The sequence below is a fragment of the Dermochelys coriacea genome, chromosome 8, assembly GCF_009764565.3.
Source record: "Dermochelys coriacea isolate rDerCor1 chromosome 8, rDerCor1.pri.v4, whole genome shotgun sequence".
NCBI classification, from domain to species: Eukaryota; Metazoa; Chordata; order Testudines; family Dermochelyidae; genus Dermochelys; species Dermochelys coriacea.
In genome coordinates, this window is record NC_050075.1 from 98,917,714 (window position 1) to 98,941,215 (window position 23,502).

Sequence of the window (23,502 nt, forward strand, 5' to 3'; positions counted from 1 at the left end):
TTGAAGATGAAAAGTATTATAATAAATACTAAGGGCCTGTATACCCTAAAAATACAACCACAGCAGGGAAACAGGTTAAAAGAGGTGGCCATATCAGAATTACAAAACTGATCTAGACTGGTAAGATCTATGCTACACCACAAATGGATCTGCAGTTGTAGGTAGGCTAGGAAACAACTGTGTTGCAATCAAGTTGTCTAACGTGTTTGTATTTGAGGTGTCAATAATTAATTCAGAACACCCCTACAAAGTAGGAAGCAAGTATTATCCTAATTTTACAGATGGGGGAATTAGACACAAAGGAAATAATTTCTGACCTGGGGCTAGAATCCAAGTGATCTACAATCTCAGTCTACACAGTTCTCTTGAAACTATTTTTTCCTGGGCTTAAGTAAATTACTTATATTAATTTTGGGTATATGAATTAAGGATCTTTAGTTACGGAAATGCAAGTCTATTATGCAACAACATTGCACCTAGAGGTTTAAAATCAATTAATGTATTCATTATATTTACATATTTTAAATTAAAATTTGTTTTTGGAATGTTCTTGTGTAATCAATTCTAACTCTAGCCCTTTACACCTTCTGTTATAATTTTATTTAACAAGTAATTTAATGAAAGCATATGTTTGTTTCTCTTAACACTGTACATAAGTATTAAAAGTTCAACAATACAAAGTGCCTGGAAAACCATTCAGCTCGATAACCAGTCATTTCAATGCTCCTTCCAAATCTTTCATAATCACATCATCTTATAATAGACAGGCTAATACCAATCTAAAAAAGATGTTTAAAAATTGTTCATTTGCCAATTTTAAAAATCAAGGTAAAAGGAAAAATCTGACTAGAATACTTGACAAACATGGACATTATGATGTTACACCACCACACACACACACACACACACACTCATAAGAAAAAGGAACAATGATTTGCTACTGAGAACATTGCACAACTTCAGGTCTTTCCTCTCAGATTTGCTCATGTAATTAAGTCAGTCTGTGTCTGTATCTCTCATAAAAGGGAAGGCAGGGGGAAATCAGACAATGCGTAACAATTTCAATGAATCTGATATTGTAGACTGTTCTGAACTGCTTTTGAATACCTATGGAATTAATCTACAATACAGTGTGTAGCTTTCAGCTGCAGGGCTAATAAATAAACCAATATGTTGATTCTGCATTCTACTGACCAACCTTTTAAAATCATTAATGACATATAATTGCTCTATATTATAAGTACACAGAGTTTTCAAAGTACTTGTATGTTTAAATATAAATTGTTACATCAAGCACTCAAACTATATACACAGAACAATCAAGAATGTTCTCTTATTCATTATGGTTAACTTCAGACTGCATCCCATTTTGCTACATTGAGAAATCTTAGTCTATCAGCTTTGCACATAGTGTATAAAAGTCACAGTAGAGCAGTGGTGCCCAAACTTTTCCTGTCTCTGCCCCTGCCCCCCTTACCAATAATGGAATCTGTCCGAGCCTCCCCTCCATTACTGCACAGTTGTCTTAGCAGAAGAGCTTGGAGCTGAGCTGGGGACAGAGCGGGGCAGGGTTGCGCTCCCTCCCTGCCCCCTGTGGGGGCTGGCCCAGGCCCCTGCCGTGCCACCCCCGAATGTTCCTCTGTGCCCCCCCAGGGGCACATGCCTCACACTTTGGGGACCACTGCAATAAGTACATTTAAAAAAAAAATAAACACATGCTAAACTGATACAAAGATTGAAAGCTACAATTTTCGCTAGACTGTTTCTACCAAGCACATACCTTTTCTGCTTCAGAATTGTAGACACTTGTATTGCTCCTACTTTAGCTGTACTATTTTTTCCCCTTGATCACAATGAAATTGTGTTTATATATGAACTTAACATTTATGTGCAAAACATAAAATATAGTTCTTATATCTGAAATGTCCACCAGTGGGACTTAACAAATACATTTCATTCAGAGACTGAGATATGGTATGTTTATTTTTAATTTCAATAACCTAAGAAGAACTACAGGAAGGAGAGATGCAGTACTCTTTTGCTATGGTGTAAGACATTTGGGGGTAGAGGTACAGCAGGAGAAGTAATCAACACTGACATGAATTTTGTAAGAAGGGAAATAAATGGTTCTGAATAGTTTAATCACCATGGCTCCACTTTCATCTTGTCCTGAAGCAGTGGTCCACTTGTAACATGATACATCAAAAATGTTGATACTTAAACTTAAGCATCATTGTCTGATCAAAACTGAAGCAAATTAAGGAAAAACAAACAGAAAAGGGTAAAACAAAATTTAACGGTCAGATTTGTTTTGCATCCTTGCATTGAATCGTCACTTATAGAAAAGGGACAGTGCATCTCCATTTGCTTACAGGCTAGGAGATCACTTTGAATTCTGCATAATCCTAACTGCAAACAAAATATAGCACTTTTAACAGATTATAAATAAACTGGATTTCAAGCGTAGAGCCAGCCCAACGATAACAATACACTATTTAAAAAGACCTAAGGCAATGGATTCCATTTCCAATGGAAAAAAAAAAACTGTGCAAACAAGCTTAAAACTATTTCTTTGTGCCAGTGTTATAAAATATAGCTTTTAATAAAGCCTTGACCCAAATACCAGGAACTTGTGAAAGGAATCAGAACAAAAATTGTTACTTTATTTTAGGAAAAAATATCCTTATCTTGCTTCTAAGAAAATCTGATGGACTCAATTTGAACATTTACAGTTTTTATAGCACTTTATACAATTCCTATGTATGTGTGTAAGAACAGGTGTTAAAGGACAACTATGTTTTTAAACACTGGGTCAAGGCTTTACATAAAATAACTTCCTACTTTTTCTATATTCCCTAAAATATTATGTGTTTTTCCAATATCTGCAGCCATTCAGGAATTGTTAGGAAATGTACTTTTTGTGCATGATCTTAATTCCTAATCCCTGGCTCTTTGGGCTGAATGACAAAGGATCAAACCCATTAAAATGGATGGTTTCCTTGACGGGTCAGAGGCAAAACTCTGGCTTAGTTAGTTTCATATGATGAAAGCAGTGCTGCATCAACTGGCTCCATGCAGGAGGGGCACGTAAAGGATCTCATCAACCAATCATCTATACAGTCCAGGTGGTAAATGTGCATGCATGGCAGAAATCGGATAGGGTCCCCGTAAACAAAGTCCATCATACAGATCACACATCTGAAGAAAAAGAAGTTGGAGAAATGTTAAGATACTCATCGCTTTGGAAAGTTAAACAGCAGTATTACTTCCCCTGCTACTATGAAACTTGTTTATTGGAGGAAAGCACCAGGATAGGTTTATTATCACATCAACATCTGAATACATTCTATGTTAATGAACCTAACAATTCTCCTTAATCCTATGCCCAACACCATTTATGATAACAAAAATTAAAATAAAGATTAACCTTGAAAAGTAAAAGGCTGAATTAAACCCTTCAGTGTTCCCTCTGCCCCTCCCATAAATAAAATAATTTAAATAAAACTTAGATAATGAGAAACATGTGAAAACACACCATGTGTGACCTGCAGTGCATGGCCACACTACGGTCTGAGCTTGCTCGAGGTAGTGTACTTCCTGTACGGCACTGCACATCCTCAGCTCTCATTAATGGGACAACCTGTCTCACTCTCACCATTTATGGCTGCCTCTCCTCCCCTCCCCCTCAGTTACCACTGTTGCATGTATTTAATTTAAACTCCATAGGATAGGACCTTGTACTCTTTACTTGGGAAGGACTGTGCCTTACAATGGCACTATGTAAGTAAACAATTCTATTATTACCTATTCTTTAATGCTTTTGAAAAGTGGACTTCTCCAGCCAGCCAAAGCTACTTCTACTTTAAAATGAATAAGTGACATGGCTAGGTACAAAGCTATTTGGAGTAGCTGACTTATAAATATTAATCATAACTTCACTTTAAAAAAACCCAAGGTTCTTGGAGTTAAACTATGGGACAAAAACATTTAGGCCAAATCATCCCTCCAAGTCCACATGTGGAGGGGACAAACAACTTGCAAACTGGAGGAAGGGGTGCTGAAGAGGGCAATTCTTCTGTGCCACTACCTCACTTCCTCCAGCCCCATATAAGTACTAGCTTTCTTGGGAGAGCTCTCGATGCTATGCCCCTAAAATCCCACAGAGCCGCCATGTGGATGACATTAGCCTGTGGCACATCCTGGCACAGTAATGCTTTTTATCCCAACTCCCCACTCTGTGTAATCCATCCATGTGGGCGGAGGGACACCCCCCTCCCATCCAACAAAATTAGGAGGATGCTGAATGCAAGCTCAGTTTCCAGTGGTCTGTGCTGTTATAGCCCATAGCAGGATGATTTGACTCTATCAAACACTAACTTGTTTGATCAATGTAAAAAGGCCCTCTAAACTGAAGAAGCCACAACTACTGTGATTCCCCTGTTCTCCATCTCCCTCCACAGGCCATTTCCTTCAGGCACTCATAATCACAGCTGTGCTCTGTGCCATAACTGAAAAGGCTGCTGCTCAGTTCAACCGATTCTGTGAGAGATTCTGACATGAACACTCCTAGGTGCAGTTCCTTTTTTTTTAAAAAAATTTGGAATGATTTACAGTGGCAGATGTCGCCATTTTGAAGAATACAGCTTTCAAGGAAGAAAAGCTCTAGGATGGTGCTTCCTAGTGGCATGAGCTGACCATGTTGCCAACTCCCATGATTTTATTGTGAATCTCGTGCTATCTGGCGTTTATTTTTAAAGCCAGAGCTCCTGGAATCATGGGATTATGTGAGAATCTGATTGTAATCAAATTAAACTAAACACTCTTAAAACAGTGTCCACACAAAGCTGCACTTGTTTAACTAAATCCGTTTTTTTAAAATCACACCTGTCATTAAACAATGCAACTTTTATGTTTTGGCCAGGCCCCTCTCTTGACTCAGCACCTCCCTCCTCATGAAGGGACTGTTTGCCTGCCTGCTTCATCTGGAAGGGAAATCAGGAGCACAGACTCACTCCAGCATGCTGCAATCAGATGTGCCCAAGACAGCTGTGCTGCTTTTACTTTGCCACTGACTCAGTGTTCTATCTAGGCCCAGTCAGAGTACATGAGCCTGAATCATAGGGTTTTCTTCCAATCAATTAACAGGAGTCTCTTGAGACTTGCCCTATGCGTGGAGGACAGAAGCTCAATCTCCATAACCCAGTATAAATGGCTGGGAACCACCAAGACACCAGTATACTTTCTGTAGTGCCAGGAGTGGCCACTCTAATTCTCTATCAAGCTAGGAGTGAAGAACCAAGTTCAAATCTCAAACTTTTGGCCCTTCCGCAGTAGCATAGTATTTCCGTGAGATTACTAAATCAGGTCAAGTCCACTTTGACTTGTTGGAGAAATAATCAAGTTACTGTAACTTAGTCAGGTGAAGAGACATCTACCATAATACATCCATTTTCCTCTCAATACTTGAAACTTAACGAAACTACCTGCTATAGCAAGCAGACTTTTAGCTCAAAAAAGAAAGCCCTAGTGATTCACCCACTGAAGACTATTCAAACCTGTCTCTAGCTCACTTATCAGAGGGATGGGACAAGGCATAGGAAAACTTCAGTGATGGCGCATGGAAAACAATGTTCCTTAAAACCACTACTTGGCTTGGAAAAAAAGGTGTACATTTCCTTATAGCAATCAGGCTTCAGAAAAGAGCAAAGAGAAACCTCCTTATTACTATCAAAACTCAGGAGAATGATTGCAGCCTGACACTTCCTATTCATTCTAACGGAACTATTAAGATAAATATATTGTTTCTTAAAAAATATTTATATGGTACCATAAATTTACCAGATGTCTTACAAGCATAGCTAAGATACAGTCTGTGCTCTGAAGAGTTTATAATCTTAATAAGACAAGATAAACAAAACATGGGACAATAATTCAGGAGAGAGAGGCTGTGATTATTCTTGATGGGAGAAGAATGGAGGTTAGATATATTAAGAAGTGGTTGAAAGGAAGGGATTTGAAGGAGTAAGGGAGAGAGCTAGGTAGAAGACAGGAAACCCTGTCTAGGAAGAGAGGGTACAGCACGGTAGAAGGCATGAAGTCAGAAATGCAAAAAAAAAAAAGGAGACAGAAGGATCAGTAAGGCCAAAAGGACTGGGAGCAGCATGGAGGTGGGAAATAAAGGCAGAGAGGTTTCAGAGTAGCAGCCGTGTTAGTCTGTATTCGCAAAAAGAAAAGGAGTACTTGTGGCACCTTAGAGACTAACAAATTTATTAGAGCATAAGCTTTCGTGAGCTACAGCTCACTTCATTGGATGTGAGCTGTAGCTCACGAAAGCTTATGCTCTAATAAATTTGTTAGTCTCTAAGGTGCCACAAGTACTCCTTTTCTTTTTAAGGGCAGAGAGGAACACAGATGTTTTTGGGGACAAGATTAGGTAAGTGAGAAATAGGAGCTTTAGTTTGTTAGAAACAACCAATGGAGGGATTCAAGAAGTGGGATGAGGTGGTCTGAGCAGGGATGGGGAAGACTGCTTTTGCAGTGGTATTTTGGCATCTACTTCACCCTAGGCTATATAATCTCATTGCTAATCAAGGAAAGTGAGATGAAGAATAAAACAAGGCAAAAAAAGAGAAAAAGTCTTCTCCTCCCAAGCTCCACTTTCCTGCAGAAATGTAATTTAAAAAAAACAACAAACCAACCAACCAAAAAATAAATCACCACCACCTTAAAACTACTAATTTGTGTAACTTACTCTCTAATCTTCTTCTCAGAGCCATCTCGTCCAGGATCGTAGACTCCTTTAGGCAGGTGCTGTATAAGGCCTATCCTTTGCGCTATTCTAATTTGTTCCTCTTCTGTCAGCTGTGTTGCTAGCCGAGTCTGGCTAGGAGTTGGGTGATAAACAGGAACTGGAACCTGTTCCTAAAAGTAGATTTAAAACAAAAAACAAAAGGTTGTTCTGCTGATATTTTCTGACATCAGTGAATTTTGGAATATATTAAACGTACTATTTATGCTGTTCCCTTTCTTACTCATTGAAGAATATTTGCATGAAGCTCCCTCTGCTACCCCCACACATTTTTGGCTTAAACATAATATGGAGGATAGGATAAAGAGTGATGCCAGCTTCTCAGGAAAACTGGCAAGGATCTATTTTTGGCAGTTCTCTACCAGACTATTTCATTTTGTCTCCAGAAGTTATTCATAGATTAGTTAAATAGATGCACAAACTCCACATGAAAATAGGCAAATCAAGTTTACATGGATTTAACTAATTGTTAGATGGTCTGCCTAACTAAGTTGATGCATTCTCATTCTGTACGCTTATGGAGAATCATTTGTGCCGACGGGCCCAATTTATAGTGTCATGATTTTACAGAAGGATCTTTAATTGGCTCTGTAATTACAAAATCATGTACCACCTAAACAATAATTTTGACCTGTCCATTTATTTCTGAACAACTTTAAATATACTAATGTGGACAAAATTGACCAATTAAACATCTGAACATCCAATACATTCATATATATATATAAAGATAAATATGAATTCTCTAAAGTGGGACTTGAAGTGACGTATATTTTAAATTTGAATTTCCCACCCAAAAGAAAATATTTTAAACATACAATCTCTCTGTGACAGATATGGCAATTTCCTGCAATATCCTTAAATGACCTTATTGTATCAAATTTATGTATTATTGTGGCCAGGATTGTATCTAACCTGGGGGGGGGGGAGATGTAACAAATATTCCATCACCATGCAGTATCTTTGGAGTCCAGTGTTTAAAATGAATGGTTTATGTATAATTGTGATCTACTCCATAAGAGAGAGCTACCACTGCTCCTCTAGGAATTAAAAACAGTGGGTGGTAACTGAGGCAAATCAGCCAGGTTGCAATCCCCCAAGAGAGGTGCCACCTTTTGTGAAGGCTTACATATACTTGTTCAAATTAAATTCTCCAGAAACAAACAAAGAAAAAAAACCTATAAATAAATAGCCTAAATTTAAGCTAAATTTAAGGGCCTTCTTTGTAATCTGGCAAACGGACAGGACCTTCTGTCCAAAGGGGACCCCCAATCCTTGCAGAATGTTTGGAAGGATTTGACCTACTATAGCCTCCTAAAGCTAATGGATTGCATCTAATATGTTTATTAGCATATGTGTACGGTCTTTTATTGTTTTTAATGTGTGTTATCGGTAATGCTTTCACCTTAAAAATAAATTGCTTGCTTATAAAAAGCTGTATTGTAGCTTGTAACTGAGTGCAATTATGCTGTTCATAGCCTTCACAGAGAAAGTGAAGTGCAGATGTTGGCCTGTTTAGGCAGTCTGATTTGCTGGGAATATCACAGTAAAGGCAGGGAATTGTGCAGCCCGGAAAACCGCTGGTCAGGAGGGAGAGAAATGTGAGTCGCTGCCCAGGAGAGGTGACAGCTGAGGATCCAGGAACTGTTGTTAAGAGGATGCCCTTGGTGGACTACAGGAGGGTAATACAAATGCAATCACCCTGAACTGTGACACACTTCTTCTTCATGTTCTCACAAACAGACCCTTTTCATTGTTGCTTAACTTTATTTCAGGTACTTAAATCACTGTTTAAACCTTGTATCTATATTCCTTATATTTAAAACAGAATTTTGGAAACCTGAAGCCACCATTTACAATAGTGTTTGTTGGAACAATATTTGATACATTACCTAAATAACAGTAGATTTATGGTAATACATTACTTGCATTAAAGCCATTTAACAATGTCTCCTAACTGCAGGGGGGAAAAGTCTACTCATCAGAAAAAACGGTGTGCAACTACATATTTGTATGTCAGAGGCACGGCATCATTAATCATCTATTTTTCTTATAGTTCATGTTGAGAGGAAATTGCTTCATATTAAATCATTTAATATGAGACTATGTCAACTCCCACAAAGGAAAATCAGAAATAGGAAATCTCAGACTCTGCAAGGTCCCCGTCATGGAGTTTCCACTTAAACATCATCAGTTGCGGAGGGATCAGGCTTTACATCGCACAGAATAACCAGCAGGTTCAGTTCCCAAAAATCTGAGGATCTTTATGGAGCCACTAGCTCACCGGGTACACTCCTATGATAGCCTTGTGCCCATTCAGTCCACCAGAGGTTCCCTCAGCCGCTCCAGCTCCCTGACATCACACTCCTGTGAAAGTCACAGTACCAAGAAATCCCATGCCAACTGCTGGGATTTCCACACCATGGAGTCAATTCAACATTGACGTAGGAGTTAGAGGGAGGAGAGAGAGTAGAACAATACAACATTGCCCTCCTTGTCCCCCAGGTTTCTGCCAGTCTGGGTCAAGGTTAGCAAAATAGTTGAGAATATTTATGCAATAAGTCAATCAACCTTTAGGACTCAATAAAACTCCTGGCAACCTCATACAGAAGGCTATAGTTTCAGCTGAATGCACACAGCGTGTTAGATTCTTCTCTCAACCACAGAAAGCCTATGATTTGAGCAAGGTGTTGCATCTGCAAATACATGAATGCACTGACCTGCAAGAATCACAGAAGGCAGACATAGAAAGGATCCAGCAGGCCATCTCCTGTCAATATATGCTTGTTTCCTACAGTACACATCCTAGCATTTGTTCTTTATCATCATCTTCAGGCCTCTACTAAATATCACCTCCAAAGTTTCTTCCTCTCCCTGAGTTATGGGTGTTCCAGACTCATACAACTGGGGAGAAAGTCAGCATTTTTCCAGACTGGATCTTCTGTAATTATTTGTTGCCTATGCTCTTTATCTCTCTGAGTCCCTTTGTAGGATTTCTCTGTCCTCTGGACTGCTGTACTCAAACCCTCCCCACAAATTTACCACCACCTGTAATTTTCTTTCAGGTTATTAAAGAAAGTGCTAAATAGGTTAGCAGAGATCCACAGGCTGAAGCCAAACACTTCCCCACTACTTGACACCCCTGCTTATCATCACCCTTTGCTTATGAAGGTGTAACAAGTTTTTAAGATGGATCCTGGACTGACTGAAAAACCAGCAAGCTCTGCAGAAAGACTTTGAGGGTAAGAACATGCTTCAGGCAAGGATTATAGTATGTTAAGTTTTAGACTCTAGAAAGCATGTTATACTTTTGTTTTATTTGTAACCATTTGTTTCCTTTATTCTGACTCAATACTCACTTGAATCTGTGATTCTTTGTGCTTTGCTAATGAACTTATATTTGTTTTCACCATAAATAGATTGCAGTGTTGTGTTGTCATAAAGGATCTGATCCTGAATTGCAACCTTCCAGCTGTGTGTACGCTCTCTCTTTGGGGACACCTTACCTGATAATTACTTTGAGTGTCCAGTATCAGGAGATGGACACTACAGGTGGATGCTTCAGAGAGTTTGGGAATTGGGTACACAAAGTGTTAAGCTGCAAGGCAAAAGTAACAGCTGGCAGAGTCCTGAGGAGTTTGTTTGGGTGGCTAACAGCCTGAGTAGTCCCATTAACTTCAAGGCAGATCGTTCAAGGGAGTAGCGGTTTGCAGGATTACAGCCCTTAATCAAATTATGTTTATAGCTAAAGGCCCTTTGTAATGCATATAAGTAAAAAGAGATAACATAATCCCAATAACTATAATATAGCTAAAATGGAAGCATAAAGCTTTTCTGTCCCTCTTTCCATCATCCCTCATGGAAAATGTTTTTGAAGACAAGTTATGAACCACTAAATTCATAACCAGCATAGGGAAACATTGTCTGGTTTATTTATCCCTTGATTAAATTGTCAAATACCTCAAACTACGATGAAATTTCATGTTGATTTTATTTTTATGTAAAAAGCTAAAAATCCGAACAAATGACCATACTAGTATTCCTCTAATATAACTTACTTTAATTAAGGTATTACTTTTTCATGTGAACTTAGGGCTGGTGAATGATCTCTGATGGACAGCCCTGAAAATGGGCATCTTCCGCTTATCCACAACAGGGATAGTTCAGATAGTGACAACATGTCTCCCTATACTGACCTGCCAATGCACTTCAGTCCTTAGCTAGAAGGGCATCTTGAGAGACAGAAGAAGAATTCAGTCTACATGCTTATTCAGTCCTGATTCAGAGTCAATTTCCCTGGCCACTCTTAGGAGACCCTGGGAGAGAGGCAGCTTGGGTTTCATCCTCCTGAGATGTCACCATCCAAGTTTTCAAAAAAATCTTTCTTGGGTCCTCCAACAAAGAGGAGGATGTCAGAACTTTAGAATCCTAATATAAGAAACAAGCGGGGGGGTGGGAGGGGAGGGGAGAGAACACTAGCAACGTTCTTCTGTGTGTGGGTCCCATAGTACTTTTTAAGAATATTCTGCCACAATAAGGTGCTTTCATTAGGTGTGAGTTCTACTCTACAGATTTCTCCTTAAAACACTATAGTCATTTATCTGGCAAGATAGGTACAACTCCTCGACTGTCTGTCGTTGCTTACACTGCTGTAAAACTGCTTTTCTCTAACCCCACATTATACAGCATTTTTATCTTGTACTTGCATACATAATGATTTTGTAATACTCTGAAAAGAGGTCACTGGTAAATCAGAAACTCTTAATCCCGGATAAAGATTATTTTAAGATTATTTTATTCCACATAACAGCAATACGTTATACCAATATGTATAAATATATAATTCTTTAGAATCGCACCAACCTGCACAATTTTCCCTTTGACCTTCCTGCTCCCTACAAAAGGTGAAGTACTAATTCACAACCTATACATAGATCTATTTAGCTCTTAAGAAATATATTGGTATAACTTTACATTATTCTTTTTTTTAAAAGGAAATATTATATGAGGAGTAAATATACACATGGATATTAAAAGGAACACTTAATTTGTTGTTGTTGTCTTCTTAAAATTATTACAACTAAAATTATGAAAAAAAATCTATATATTTTTATCACATCTGCCGTTTGTTAGTTACTTTTTCCATTTTTTAACTTGGATAATGAAAGTCAGTAAAAATCAGTTTCACTTTCTGGTTCACACTGTTGCAGTGTTTGGATTGCAAATACCACAGAGGAATGTTTATTTGTTTAAAAACAACTATGTGGGATTTAAACATAAATAATGGAAACATTTATTTGTGTAAGCTTTAAAAATATAAACATCAAAATTTTGGGCCAAATACTTTCTGTCAATAATTTAGACACCAGAACAGTCAATTGGAAGAGCACCAATTATTTTAATAGCATTTAAACACGTGATGTTGTAGAAGTAAAATTATATTTTTATTAAAGGGCTGAAATGGCCATAAAGCAGTTCCTTGAGTTTCTTATTCCATAGCTGTGTCATCAGCCTAAGCACAGACTCAAATGTGGAAATAAAGAAAATAAAAAGGCCTTACTTGGTTTGTTCTTCCCCTCCATTTTACCGCTGGGAAATGCAGGGAGAGTGGAGTGAAGAGTCAGGGAAAAGAAGAACAATATAGGAGAATGAGAAGTTAAGAATACTACGGGCGTGGCTACACTTGCCAGTTACAGCGCAATAAAGGAACCCCGGGCGCACTAGCTCACTACCCGTCCACATTGGCAAGGCATGTAGAGCGCTCAGACTCTGTGGCTACAGCACTGCTGGTATTCCACCTCAGCGAGTGGAATAACATTTGCTGTGCCCCCACTGGAGCGCCGCAGCGCCAGTGTGAACAATGTGTTGCATTACTGCACTCTCATCAGCCTCCAGAAATGTCCCATAATCCCCTTAAATCAAGTGGCTACTCTTGTCATTGTTTGGAATCGCTGCAGAAATGCAGATATGCCCTTTGAAACCTCCATTTCTGACAGCCAGCTGCTTATCTGCTCGAGACAAAGCAACCATTAGTGTGGAATGCTGTGTGTGTGTGAGAGAGAGAGAGAGAGAGGTGAGGGGGGGAGGGGGGTCTGCTGCTATCTGAACTTACAAGACAGCATGCTGACATGCTCTCAGTCCCCCAAAAACCCACTCTCCCCCCCCCCACAGACACACAACACACTCCCTGTCACACTCCAGCCCCCTCCCCATTTGAAAAGCACATTGCAGTCACTCACATGCTGGGATAGCTGCCCACAATGCACCACTCCCAATGCCGCTGCAAATGTGGCCATGCCAGTGCACTTGAAGCTGTCAGTGTGGACAGACTGCAGCGCTTTCCCTACTGTGCTCTCCGAAGGTTGGTTTAACTCAAAGCGCTCTACATCTGCAAGTGTAGCCATGCCCTAGCTTGCTTATAAGCACAGATCTCTAGATTAACATCACAAAATAGGTGCACTAGTCATCCTCAAATTTTCTCTGATATGGTCTAGATAAGAAATATATTTTCATGAGATATTGGTAGCAGATTTCCTTTAGTGAGGCAAAAAACCATGTGATCTCTGGCTGAATTAATGAGACTATCACAGAGCTGTGTAGCTTCCAGCCATTCAGCATTTCCATTATCTTTAATCAAAAACACAGATTCTGAGTGAGCCTAAATTTTTAGCTCTGCCAAGTGTCTTTTTTAAAAACTGAAATGAGTGTCAGAAATTCCTGCCACACTCAGCAGGATTTTGATTTTACAAACAACAGGGATAGAGTCCTCATGCTGGCACACAATGGGGGCAAAGAGAGAAAAGAGCAAGACGCCTTCCATCACCTTTGGCAGCCCATATAAGTGATGATAAAAATCACAACCCTTTTAGGGGAACAGAGTTGCTACTGATTGATGCCGAAGAAAGCAAGGAATTAGAGAAACTAGAGCAGGGGTGAGGAAACTTTTTGGCCCGAGGGCCACATCAGGGTTGCGAAACTAGAGGGCTGGGTAAAGAAGGCTGTGCCCCCAAACAGCCTGGCCCACGCCTCCTATCCACCCCCTCCCATTTCCTGCCCCCTGACTGCTCCCCTCAGAACCCCCGACCCATCCAACCCCCCATTCTCCTTGGCCCCTGACCGCCCCCTCCCGGGATCCCCAGCCCAGGACTCCACCCCCTATCCAATCCCCCCGAATCCCTGTCCCCTGACTCCTATCCACACGCCCGTCCCGACAGCCCCCCCCAGAACCTCCGCCCCATCCAACCGCCCCCTGCTCCCTGTCCCAACAGCACCCACCCCCAAAAATTCCTCCCCATCCCCTGACTGCTCCCCGGGACCCCCTGCCCCTTATCCAACCCCTCTCCCCCATCCCCTTACCATGCCGCTCAGAGCGGCAGGACTAGCAGCCGCGCTGCCTTGCCGGAGCCAGGTGCACCGCCTGCGTGGCAGTGTAGCTATGGGGAAGGGAGGACAGCAGGGGAGGGGCCAGGGGCTAGCCTACCCAGCTGGGAGCTCAAGGGCCGGGCAGGATAGTCCCATGGGCCAGATGTGGCCTGCAGTTTCCCCACCTCTGAACTAGAGCTTGAAGTCTATTCTCTAAGTTCTTATACTGCACTCATCACTGTAGTATATAAACGCCTTGCAGCAGCACATTAAAACACAAAACTATTATCTATCACAGCCCACTGAATGGGTGTCAGAGATTGCAGGATGCACCCCTTCAAGGGGTGCTAGCAGTTTGTGTGCTTCTCCGTACACCAGGAAGCTCTGGCAGCTGTCTCTCTGAAGCATAATGTTCCATGCACCACCTCTTACTGCAGGCTAAATGCTGTTAGTACAATCTAGCCCAGAGTGAGTACAGTTACTCCTGAGGGCATTTTGCGCCTAAAAATTATGGGCACAATATTTTAAATTCTGCAAATTTTGTCAAATAAATGTGGACGATCCAGCATGGCATTGGGGAGCAGAGGCCTCTGGTTGCACAGAGGTGGGAGACAACTATGCAGCTCCTCCCCCTGGGACACGGACTCAGTGGTGAGGCTGCACCTAGCCTTGACAGTGCAAGGACTGGCCTATCCCAGAAACACCCCAAGGCCCTGCCCCTCTGTGCCAGGTGCACTAGGTGTGAGCAGACAGACTCAGCAAAGCAGGATCCAAGTGTTGAGGGGCTTAGTGTGGGGGGTCCAGGTGTGGGTTGAGAGGGTTCTGTGTGGGGCAATTTGGATGCAACGGTAATGGGACTCTGAAGGGGGGATCCAGGTGAAGGTGGTTGGGGCTCAGCAGGGGTGGGTCTGGGTGTACAGGGGATAGAGCTTGGTAGGGGGGTCTGGGTGTGAGGAGCTCAGTGTGGAGTCCAGATGCTGGAAGAGTGGGGATCCAGGTGCAGCTGGTTGGGGCTCAGTAGGGTGGGGATCCAGGTGCGGGTGGGTCATCAGGGTGGTCCAGATGCAGGGGGAGTGGGGCTTGTTGCAGGGGAGGTTCTGGGTGCAAGGGGGTGTGGATTAGCGGGAGGGTCTGGGTATGAGCGGGTTTGGATGCACAGAGGTTGGGTGAATGCGGGAGCAGTTCCCTATACAGAAATCCCTCCCCCTGCAGCTCAGGAGTGATGGGTGCAGGAAGCACGGGGGTGGGGGGAAGTTTTGCAGAGCTTCCTACAGCTGGGGGAGAAATCTGGGGGTGGATCTGACATGGCCCCGGATGCCATGCAGGGTAAGAGGAAGTCCTGTCTGCCCTAGGCCAGCCCGGACTAGCAGCTGAGCCCAGCGCAGGGTAAGAGCCACCAGGTCTTCCCCAGTCCTGCCCCCTGCCTCACAGTGATTTACCTCTCTGCTGGCTGCCCTGGGCACCCAAAATATACTGCTGGGGAGGGTCGCATGACTGCTCTTGTGGCTTCCCTTTGCTGCCCTATCAGAAAGTCATTTTTCTTCAGGGAAGCAAAGAAATCTGCGGGGGACATAAATTCTGTGCATGTGCAGTGGTGCAGAATTCCCCCAGGAGTAGTACAATGAAAGAACTAGTCTGTTTTTTACCTCTAGCCATGGATTCCACATTCTTTTAGAGAAATATTGTTGTTTCTTGTTCTATAAACCAGTGCTACTCTGAAACCTTTAAAATACATTCATAGACCATAAGGACCTTTCCTAATTTCTATCCTCTTACTCATGAACATTGCTGATTCACTATTTTATATATCTGCAGGAGGGAAAGGATTGGGCAAGGAAAGGGGGATAAAAACTAAACTTTTTAAATAAAGAAGATGTTGAGTGTCCATGTGACTGACTTCACCAGCAGGCAGGAGAATATTGAGCAAAGTCACAGAATCATAGAAGTTAGAGATGGTACAAGACCTGTTAGATCATCCAATTAATTTCCCTACCCATGCAGGATTCTTCCCTACAGTCATTTTCTAGCAGTCTAGGTTTAAAAGTCCCAGACAGCAGAGTTTTCACAACTCCCCATGGGAGGCTGTTCCACAACCATATGTATCTGACTGTCAACATTTCCCTCCCAATACACAGCCTTAAATTTCCCTATTTTTTAAAAAAACCCTATAACTCCTAGTATATGTCATACTCGCACTGGAATGTTGAGTTACGTTTTAACACCAGTTAACTACCACAATTGTAAATTCTAGTGTGTGAAGGATACAAACGTTAGTTCCTTGTCATGTTTAACCTGAATATTTGTGTAGTGTCCTTATGCTGTGATATACAATTGTTAATTAACATGCTCAAACACTACTACAATTTCAAGTTTAGACATATTCTTAGTTCTACTTCAGTGTACTACACTAAACAATTCTTCTTGTACCTTGTTTACATTCTCCCCATCCCTCCCCGCACCTCCCAATCAGCTGTTTCAAGGCATGCAAGAGGCTCTGAGGGGAAGAGGGAGGAGCAAGGGCATAGGAGGCTCAGGGGAGGGGGCAGGAAGGGATAGAGTGGGGGCAGAGCCAGGGGTTGAGCAGTGAGCACCCCCCAGCACATTGGAAAGTTGGCACCTGTAGCTCCAGCCCCATAGTCAGTGCCTATAAAAGGAGCCACATATTAACTTCTAAAGAGCCGCATGTGGCTCCGGAGCCACAGGTTGACCGTCTCTGGTCCAGATCTTTCCTCACAAATCTATCCCTCTTATTGCCATGATTTTTTTCTGCTCTATTTCAAACTCCCTCCAATTTGTCAGTATCTTCATTATAATGTGTGGTCCAGAAGCAACTGTAATAGTCCAGTTACTGTTACATACCTGAGCCATACATGCTATAGCCTCCAGGCACACTGACTTGATGCTTTTGCTATGAAGAGCTAAAATGCACTGGCCCTTCTGCAGCCAGAATACACTGCAAATTTATATCTGTTGTGCTGTCCATTATCACTCTAGGTCTCTTTCCTCCTACTAGGGATTAATCTAAAGTCCACTGAAGTCAATAGACAGACTACCACTGACTTTAAAGGACTTTGGCTCAAGCTGTTACTGACTATGGCATGTATTGTGTATGTTGTTTTCCCATTTGTACTATCATGCATTTTTTTCAAACTGAATTTCATTTGGTTATTTTCTGCAATATCCCTAGTGAATTTCACAGAGTCTTCTGTGCTTCTTGCTTCATCAGGTTATTAAATTTACTTGGCATAGTGGTGGAGATGTAGGGACTGTTTTTGTAAATGTTATTCTGGTTATACTGGAAAAGCCTTATCAGACTTTATTATGTTAAGATTTATTCTGAGATAATTTACTTATCCTCCCCCAAGTTGTATTATTTTAACACCACATACCATTACTGTGTGAATTATAGTATTGTAAGTTACTTTAATAACCTTTTAGAAACGTTATGATATATCTGCCAATTTTATAATAGACTTTACTTATTATACAGAAAAAAGAGCAGTTCACATATATAGCTCAATACCAGTTAATAAAACACAATTTAATGAACTTATTTGTATCTGGCTGGTGAATCTTGCCCATATGCTCAGGGTTTAGCTGATCGCCATATTTGGGGTCGGGAAGGAATTTTCCTCCAGGGCAGATTGGAGAGGCCCTGGAGGTTTTTCGCCTTCCTCTGTAGCATGGGGCACGGGTCACTTGAGGGAGGCTTCTCTGCTCCTTGAAGTCTTTAAACCACGATTTGAGGACTTCAATAGCTCAGACATGGGTGAGGTTTTTCGTAGGAGTGGGTGGGTGAGATTCTGTGGCCTGCGCTGTGCAGGAGGTCAAACTAGATGATCAGAATGGTCCCTTCTGACCTTAGTATCTATGAATCTATTACCCATAATTTTGTATTAACCCCTCATTATGTTTCATTTCCAAATATCCATCCAAAATGCAAGTAATTTTTTAGCACACCTGAAGAATTATGCTTTAGTTTCAAAAACAAAGAAACCTTTTGTTTTTAATTTGTAAAGAGACCTAGGACAGACAACCAGGTCAATCAAAGGGAGTTATTGTACAAGTTAGAATCAGTAATAGTGGCTTTGTCTAGCAGACACAATTCATTTAACAGTAATACAGGCGGTAATGTCTAAAGAAAGCATTAAACTCGCATCTTGTTAGTTAAAATGGTACCTGATTCCTGACTTACTGGGTCTTCAAATCTACAAAAGGCCTCTTTGATACTAAGAAATGGACTGGATGAAAGCTATGAAATGGATTCCAAACACATGTAATTCTCTCCCAACACATATACATGGCAGGACTATGATCCTTCTTCAAACAGATGACCACACCACTCCACAAAATATGTAACCTAACACCACTTTATAAAATGGTATTAAGTAGAGGAATAAAATACAACTATGATTCTTTGCATATCTCAAGAACATGCAACCCCTTATGTTAGGGAAACAAGAATTACTATTAAAACTAATTGCACATAACTTATGGTTTGACAGACTTTTTTCTTTAAAATAGTTGTCAGTTTTTGTTTGATTTCAGACCATAGCTTTCAGAACAATAATACTTAAAAAATAGATGTATTATGTATGTAACACGATGGCTTGCCCCTTAAAGGTTGGAGGGTCTGGGGCCACCAAACCCTGATTACGAAGGAGGCACACCTGGACTGGATCAGGGGATTCCTTATAAAGAGCAGCAGGAAGCTGCAGGAGGTGGCGGACAAGAGAAGGAAGGCGGGGCTAGAGGTCCAGCTAGAAAGGGTTGGGACTGGTGGCTTTGGGTGGGGTGGAAGAACTAGGGCTGAGTATGACTTTCTGTGTTACAGTTATGGACTTTAATTTTGGGACCCAGATGATTTTGAAACATTTGTTATTTAATCAGCCCTGGATGTGGGGTGCTGCTAGCCACGAGAGAGAGAGAGAGTGAGTGAGTGTGTGTGTGTGTGTGGAGGGGGGGTTTCTTAAAGGGCCTGCAAGAGGGGGCTAACAGAGGCAGGGTGCCTTCAAAGTGACCTTTGGCCAAAAAGGGGTACTGAGTAAGTGGCAACCCTGCTACAATATACTACTGGGAGCATAGGTGCTGACTTCCTGTGTTCCTGGGGGGTGCGCCAACCCTGCTCCACCCCCCCCACCTCTTCCTGCCCCTTCTCTGCCCCACCCAGTTCCGCCCCCTTCCCCTGCCTCTTCCTGCACTCGCTCCTCCCCCTCCCCCACAGCGCTTCCTGCACGCCGCTGAACAGCTGATCGTTGTGGGCAGGAGGCTCTGGGAGGGAGGGGGAGGAGCTGATTGGCAGGGCCCACTGGTGAGGGAGAGGTGCTGATCCATGGGGCTGCCAGTGGGTGCTGAGCACCATTTTTTCTGAGGGTGCCCCAGCCCTGGAGCACCATTGAGTTGGCACCTATGATGGAGAGGTTGTTCTGATATCACTGCATCTCTAGTACTACCCAAAGGCCATTTAACTGCACAGTATTACAGTTTACTCTCCCTCATTTGAGGGTCCCTTTGGGAAGTCTGGTAACGCTGAAGGACAAAAACATCACAGCATAAAGCATTTTTAACCTTGATTTTCCCTTTACTAAGTATCATAATTAACATGGCTTTCTTGAAGTCTTTAAATCATAATATGAGGACTTCAATAGCTCAGATATAGGTGAGAGGTTTATTGCAGGAATGGGTGGGTGGGTGAGATTCAGTGGCCTGCATTGTGCAGGAGGTCGGACTAGATGATCATAATGGTCCCTTCTGACCTTAATGTCTATGAGTTATAAGAGAAACTTCAAGGAATAATTCAGAAATATCTTTGAGTTAGCATCCTCCATTGTTGCAGAGGTAGGAGTTTTGCCATTAACTTCAATGGAACCACGATTTCACGCATCTTTCTCCTGAGAAATTTTTTTTTTTTTAAACTATTCTCCCTCTCCCAAATCACTCATACTGTCTTCAGTTTCTGGACTCTTCCACAATCTCTCTTCCCCTCTATCTAGGTTTCCCTTTCTCCTTCTGTCACAGAGTGTGGGGGAGTCAGGGCCTTCCACCCCCCACTTCCTGCAATTCACTGTGACTTTCAGCCAGCCAGTAAAACAGAAGGTTTATTAGACGACAGGAACGCAGTCTAAAACAGAGCTTGTAGATACAGGAAACAGGACCCCTCATTCAGGTCCCTCTTGGTGGGCTGGGGGGCCCCGACCCAGGTTTTGGGCCTACCCCTGTATTCCCAGCAAGCTCCCAACTGAAACCACTTCCTGTTGCTTCACCCAGCCACACCCCAGACCCCTCCTCCAGCTTTTGTCCAGTTTCCCAGGCAGAAGGTGTCACCTGGCCCCAGCTCCCTCCTGGACTCAGATTACAAAGGACAGCTGCCATCGTTTACGTGCTCAGTGAAGTCACATCCTTATTTCCCATCACCATCTAGTATTGGTGCAGTACTCCAGGGAAACGGAGGCATGCCCCATGTTATCAGAAGACAGTAAACTAGTAAAACTCCCATGCAACATTATCAGGTTAATACTCTCTACTCCTTCACACCTTCTCCCTACGAACCCCCTTAGCATTCCTGCCCTTTTCAAGAATTTACTGAGTCCTCCACTTCACTGCTGAAAATGTATCAATAGCACCAGGACAGGTTTCTCCCCAGCTCCAAATCATGTATCATGTGCTGCCTCACCCACTATTTTGCAAGGTGGTTTATATCCTTAACAGAGGTTAGCGCAAAAAAACAAACAAACCCCAAAACCAAAAAAAACTGTCTTAACTCATAACTTAGCTGCTGGCTTCAAGGCCGCCCCTCCCAGAGTCTCTGGCACTTCTGTTCCTGGGCTTCCCAGTTCCAGTCCTAAAATTGAGGTTACAACACATAATGGAGTTCACAATTGGATACAGACATATCCCACTCTGTCACATCCCCAAAGAGCTCACAATGTAGTTTAAGACCAGACGTAATGTGGGTAAGAGAGAGTTGAGGGGGTTTTGTTTGTTGGTTATTAATGAAAACAAACAGGCTGATCAAAAGCAACTCACCACCTTCCTAGCTATTATCCGCTTACTGCTTTCTGTAGCATCTTGGTAGAAGTGAGTATTAAGGAGGGATTTGAAGGAAGCTACAACAGTGATTTTACAGATTTGGTTTTTTGGGGGAGGGCGTTCTATACATACAACACAGTGATTGTGGGTGAAGTTGTCAAGCATGTGATCAAAACTGGCACTCTTGGTGAAGTCAAGGGGAACGTTTGAGATCATGATAGCATAGTTATATTTAGGAATTTTTAAAAAGGACCTTAGCAACTCAAGAATCAATGTTAAAACTAAGATTATTTAATCAGGAAGCACCAAAATGCTCAATTTAAAATATTCTTATTAAACTTTTTAATAAAACGATCCTGAATACCAAATACTCACACAGGAAGTTGCCACCTTGAAGATACTGTCAGATACAAAAGGCTAATTTTTCTATCAGCCTTTGATTATCTGAAAAAATGTTAATACCCAATTATCACACACAAACTGGATTCACAAAAGTCAAAAGTCCAGCTCTGAAAATTGGGCTTAGGAAGTATAGCTAAGGAATTACCTGTGTAAGAGGCAGAGGCTTTATATCTGATATAAGGTCTGCTACCTTTAATTTTATTTTTAAGAGGGTTTTTGGAGGTCTATTTAACACTTTAATCTTATGTGGCAGCAAAGTGACTTGTCAGAACAGATTCTTTAATCAGAAGTTTGAAGTACTATCATCGCCTTGCACTTGTGACTCTGTGAGAAAGCGGGCACTGCTGTGCAAAGTTTGCAGCGTCTCCTCAACCCACAGGCATTTCTCTTTGTCCCATCACACCATAGGCAGCCAGAACACATTTGCTCTGCCAAATGCAGTTGTAGCTCCTCCTGCCAGCTGAAGCTGCATGTGGCCTGCTGACTGTGCTGCAGCCTTGCTAGATTCTACCCAGCCAATTGATCCTGTTCACAACCAAGTGATGACTGGAGCACAGATGAGGTGTTGAATGATGTAACTGCTAGTTCCTTGCTTTGTACAGTTTGCTTTGGAGGGCGATGGAGTCTACCAACCTTGACTGGAGCATGGAATATCCCAGCTTCAACAGCACCACAGAAACACTGCCTGCTAGGGAAGGGCAGGCATTGCAGTATGTTTTCTTTCTAGATCCAAACTGGAGTATCAGATTGTGAAGATGCATTCCACTCTCTCTCTCTCTCTCTCTCTCACACATATGCACATGCATACACACACAATCGCTTTTCACATAATACACAAGAGACAGAATTTAAGAAAAAATGATATTAAGCTTTCTGTTTAGAGTCATCTGATAATAGCACTAATTACCTTGACACAAGGCATTTTTTGTAGATTAGTGACTAACTGGAGTAAACAGCCAGAGGCATAGACTCAGGCCATCAGTTCATCCCAGCTGGCCTTTATTAATCCCTATGAGATGCTCCATGTCTTGATTATTACTGTTGAACATGTTGAGAATGAGGCAGTGTTGGATCTGTAAACAAGGCAGAAAAAGTATATACAAAGAGATACTGAAGCATTATATACTTCCTCCCTTCACTACAATACTTCTAATGTACACACGAGCAGTATTTGTAATTTCATTCATATAAGGCTTGTCCTCACAAACAGGTTTCAGAGGGGTAGCCATGTTAGTCTGTATCAGCAAAAACAAAGAGGAATCCTTGTGGCACCTTAGAGACTAACAATTTTATTTGGGCATAAGCTTTCGTGGGCTAAAACCCACTTCATCAGATCCTCACAAACAGTGACTCTGCATTTAGCTTGCAAGGGCATAAATCCAAGAATGATTTCATTCAACTCTCAAACCACTTCTAACACAGGAGAGAGGCTTGTACTAAGGTAAGGACAGGTACAACACACACAGAGGTAGACTCACTGGGGACAGGTCATACAGCACAAGTAGAATGCTTCCAAAAAATATTTTCTTCCATTTGTTAAAAAGCTTTTACGTCTACAGAGACTATCCAGGGTCTACTACCAGAATGTATGTCTTCAGGCTACAAATTTTTATCAAGCATACATTCAAATGATGCACTATCAGGTCAAACTAGGTACATTCAGTCTCACTGAACAAGACTATTTGACAAGTCATCTACCACAGAAGCTGTTTAAACATTTATGCCTGTCTAATCAAAATGTTCTAAGTGTGTGGTATTTCTTTTAACACTCAACATTATAAACACAGGGCCTGATTCTGATCTAATTTATACTGGTTTATACAATGTAACTCAATTGACTTTAGTTACTTCCAATTTATACTGTTTTAAATGAGAGCATAATCAGGCTCAGTATTTTCACG

The 23,502-nt window shown here is 41.7% G+C and overlaps 1 protein-coding gene across 1 annotated transcript in view; it reads right to left on the reverse strand.

Annotated features, from left to right (window-relative positions):
- Positions 1 to 1,965: 1,965 nt before the first annotated feature.
- RNF11 (ring finger protein 11) overlaps positions 1,966 to 23,502 on the reverse strand; it is a 36,302-nt gene continuing 14,765 nt past the window's right edge. The window contains exons 2-3 of the mRNA XM_038412387.2: positions 6,752 to 6,921; positions 1,966 to 3,198 (exon numbers count right to left, since the gene is read on the reverse strand). Of these exons, the coding sequence (XP_038268315.1) occupies positions 3,027 to 3,198; positions 6,752 to 6,921 (342 nt within the window). The 3' untranslated portion in view covers positions 1,966 to 3,026. The remainder of the gene's footprint in view (positions 3,199 to 6,751; positions 6,922 to 23,502) is intronic.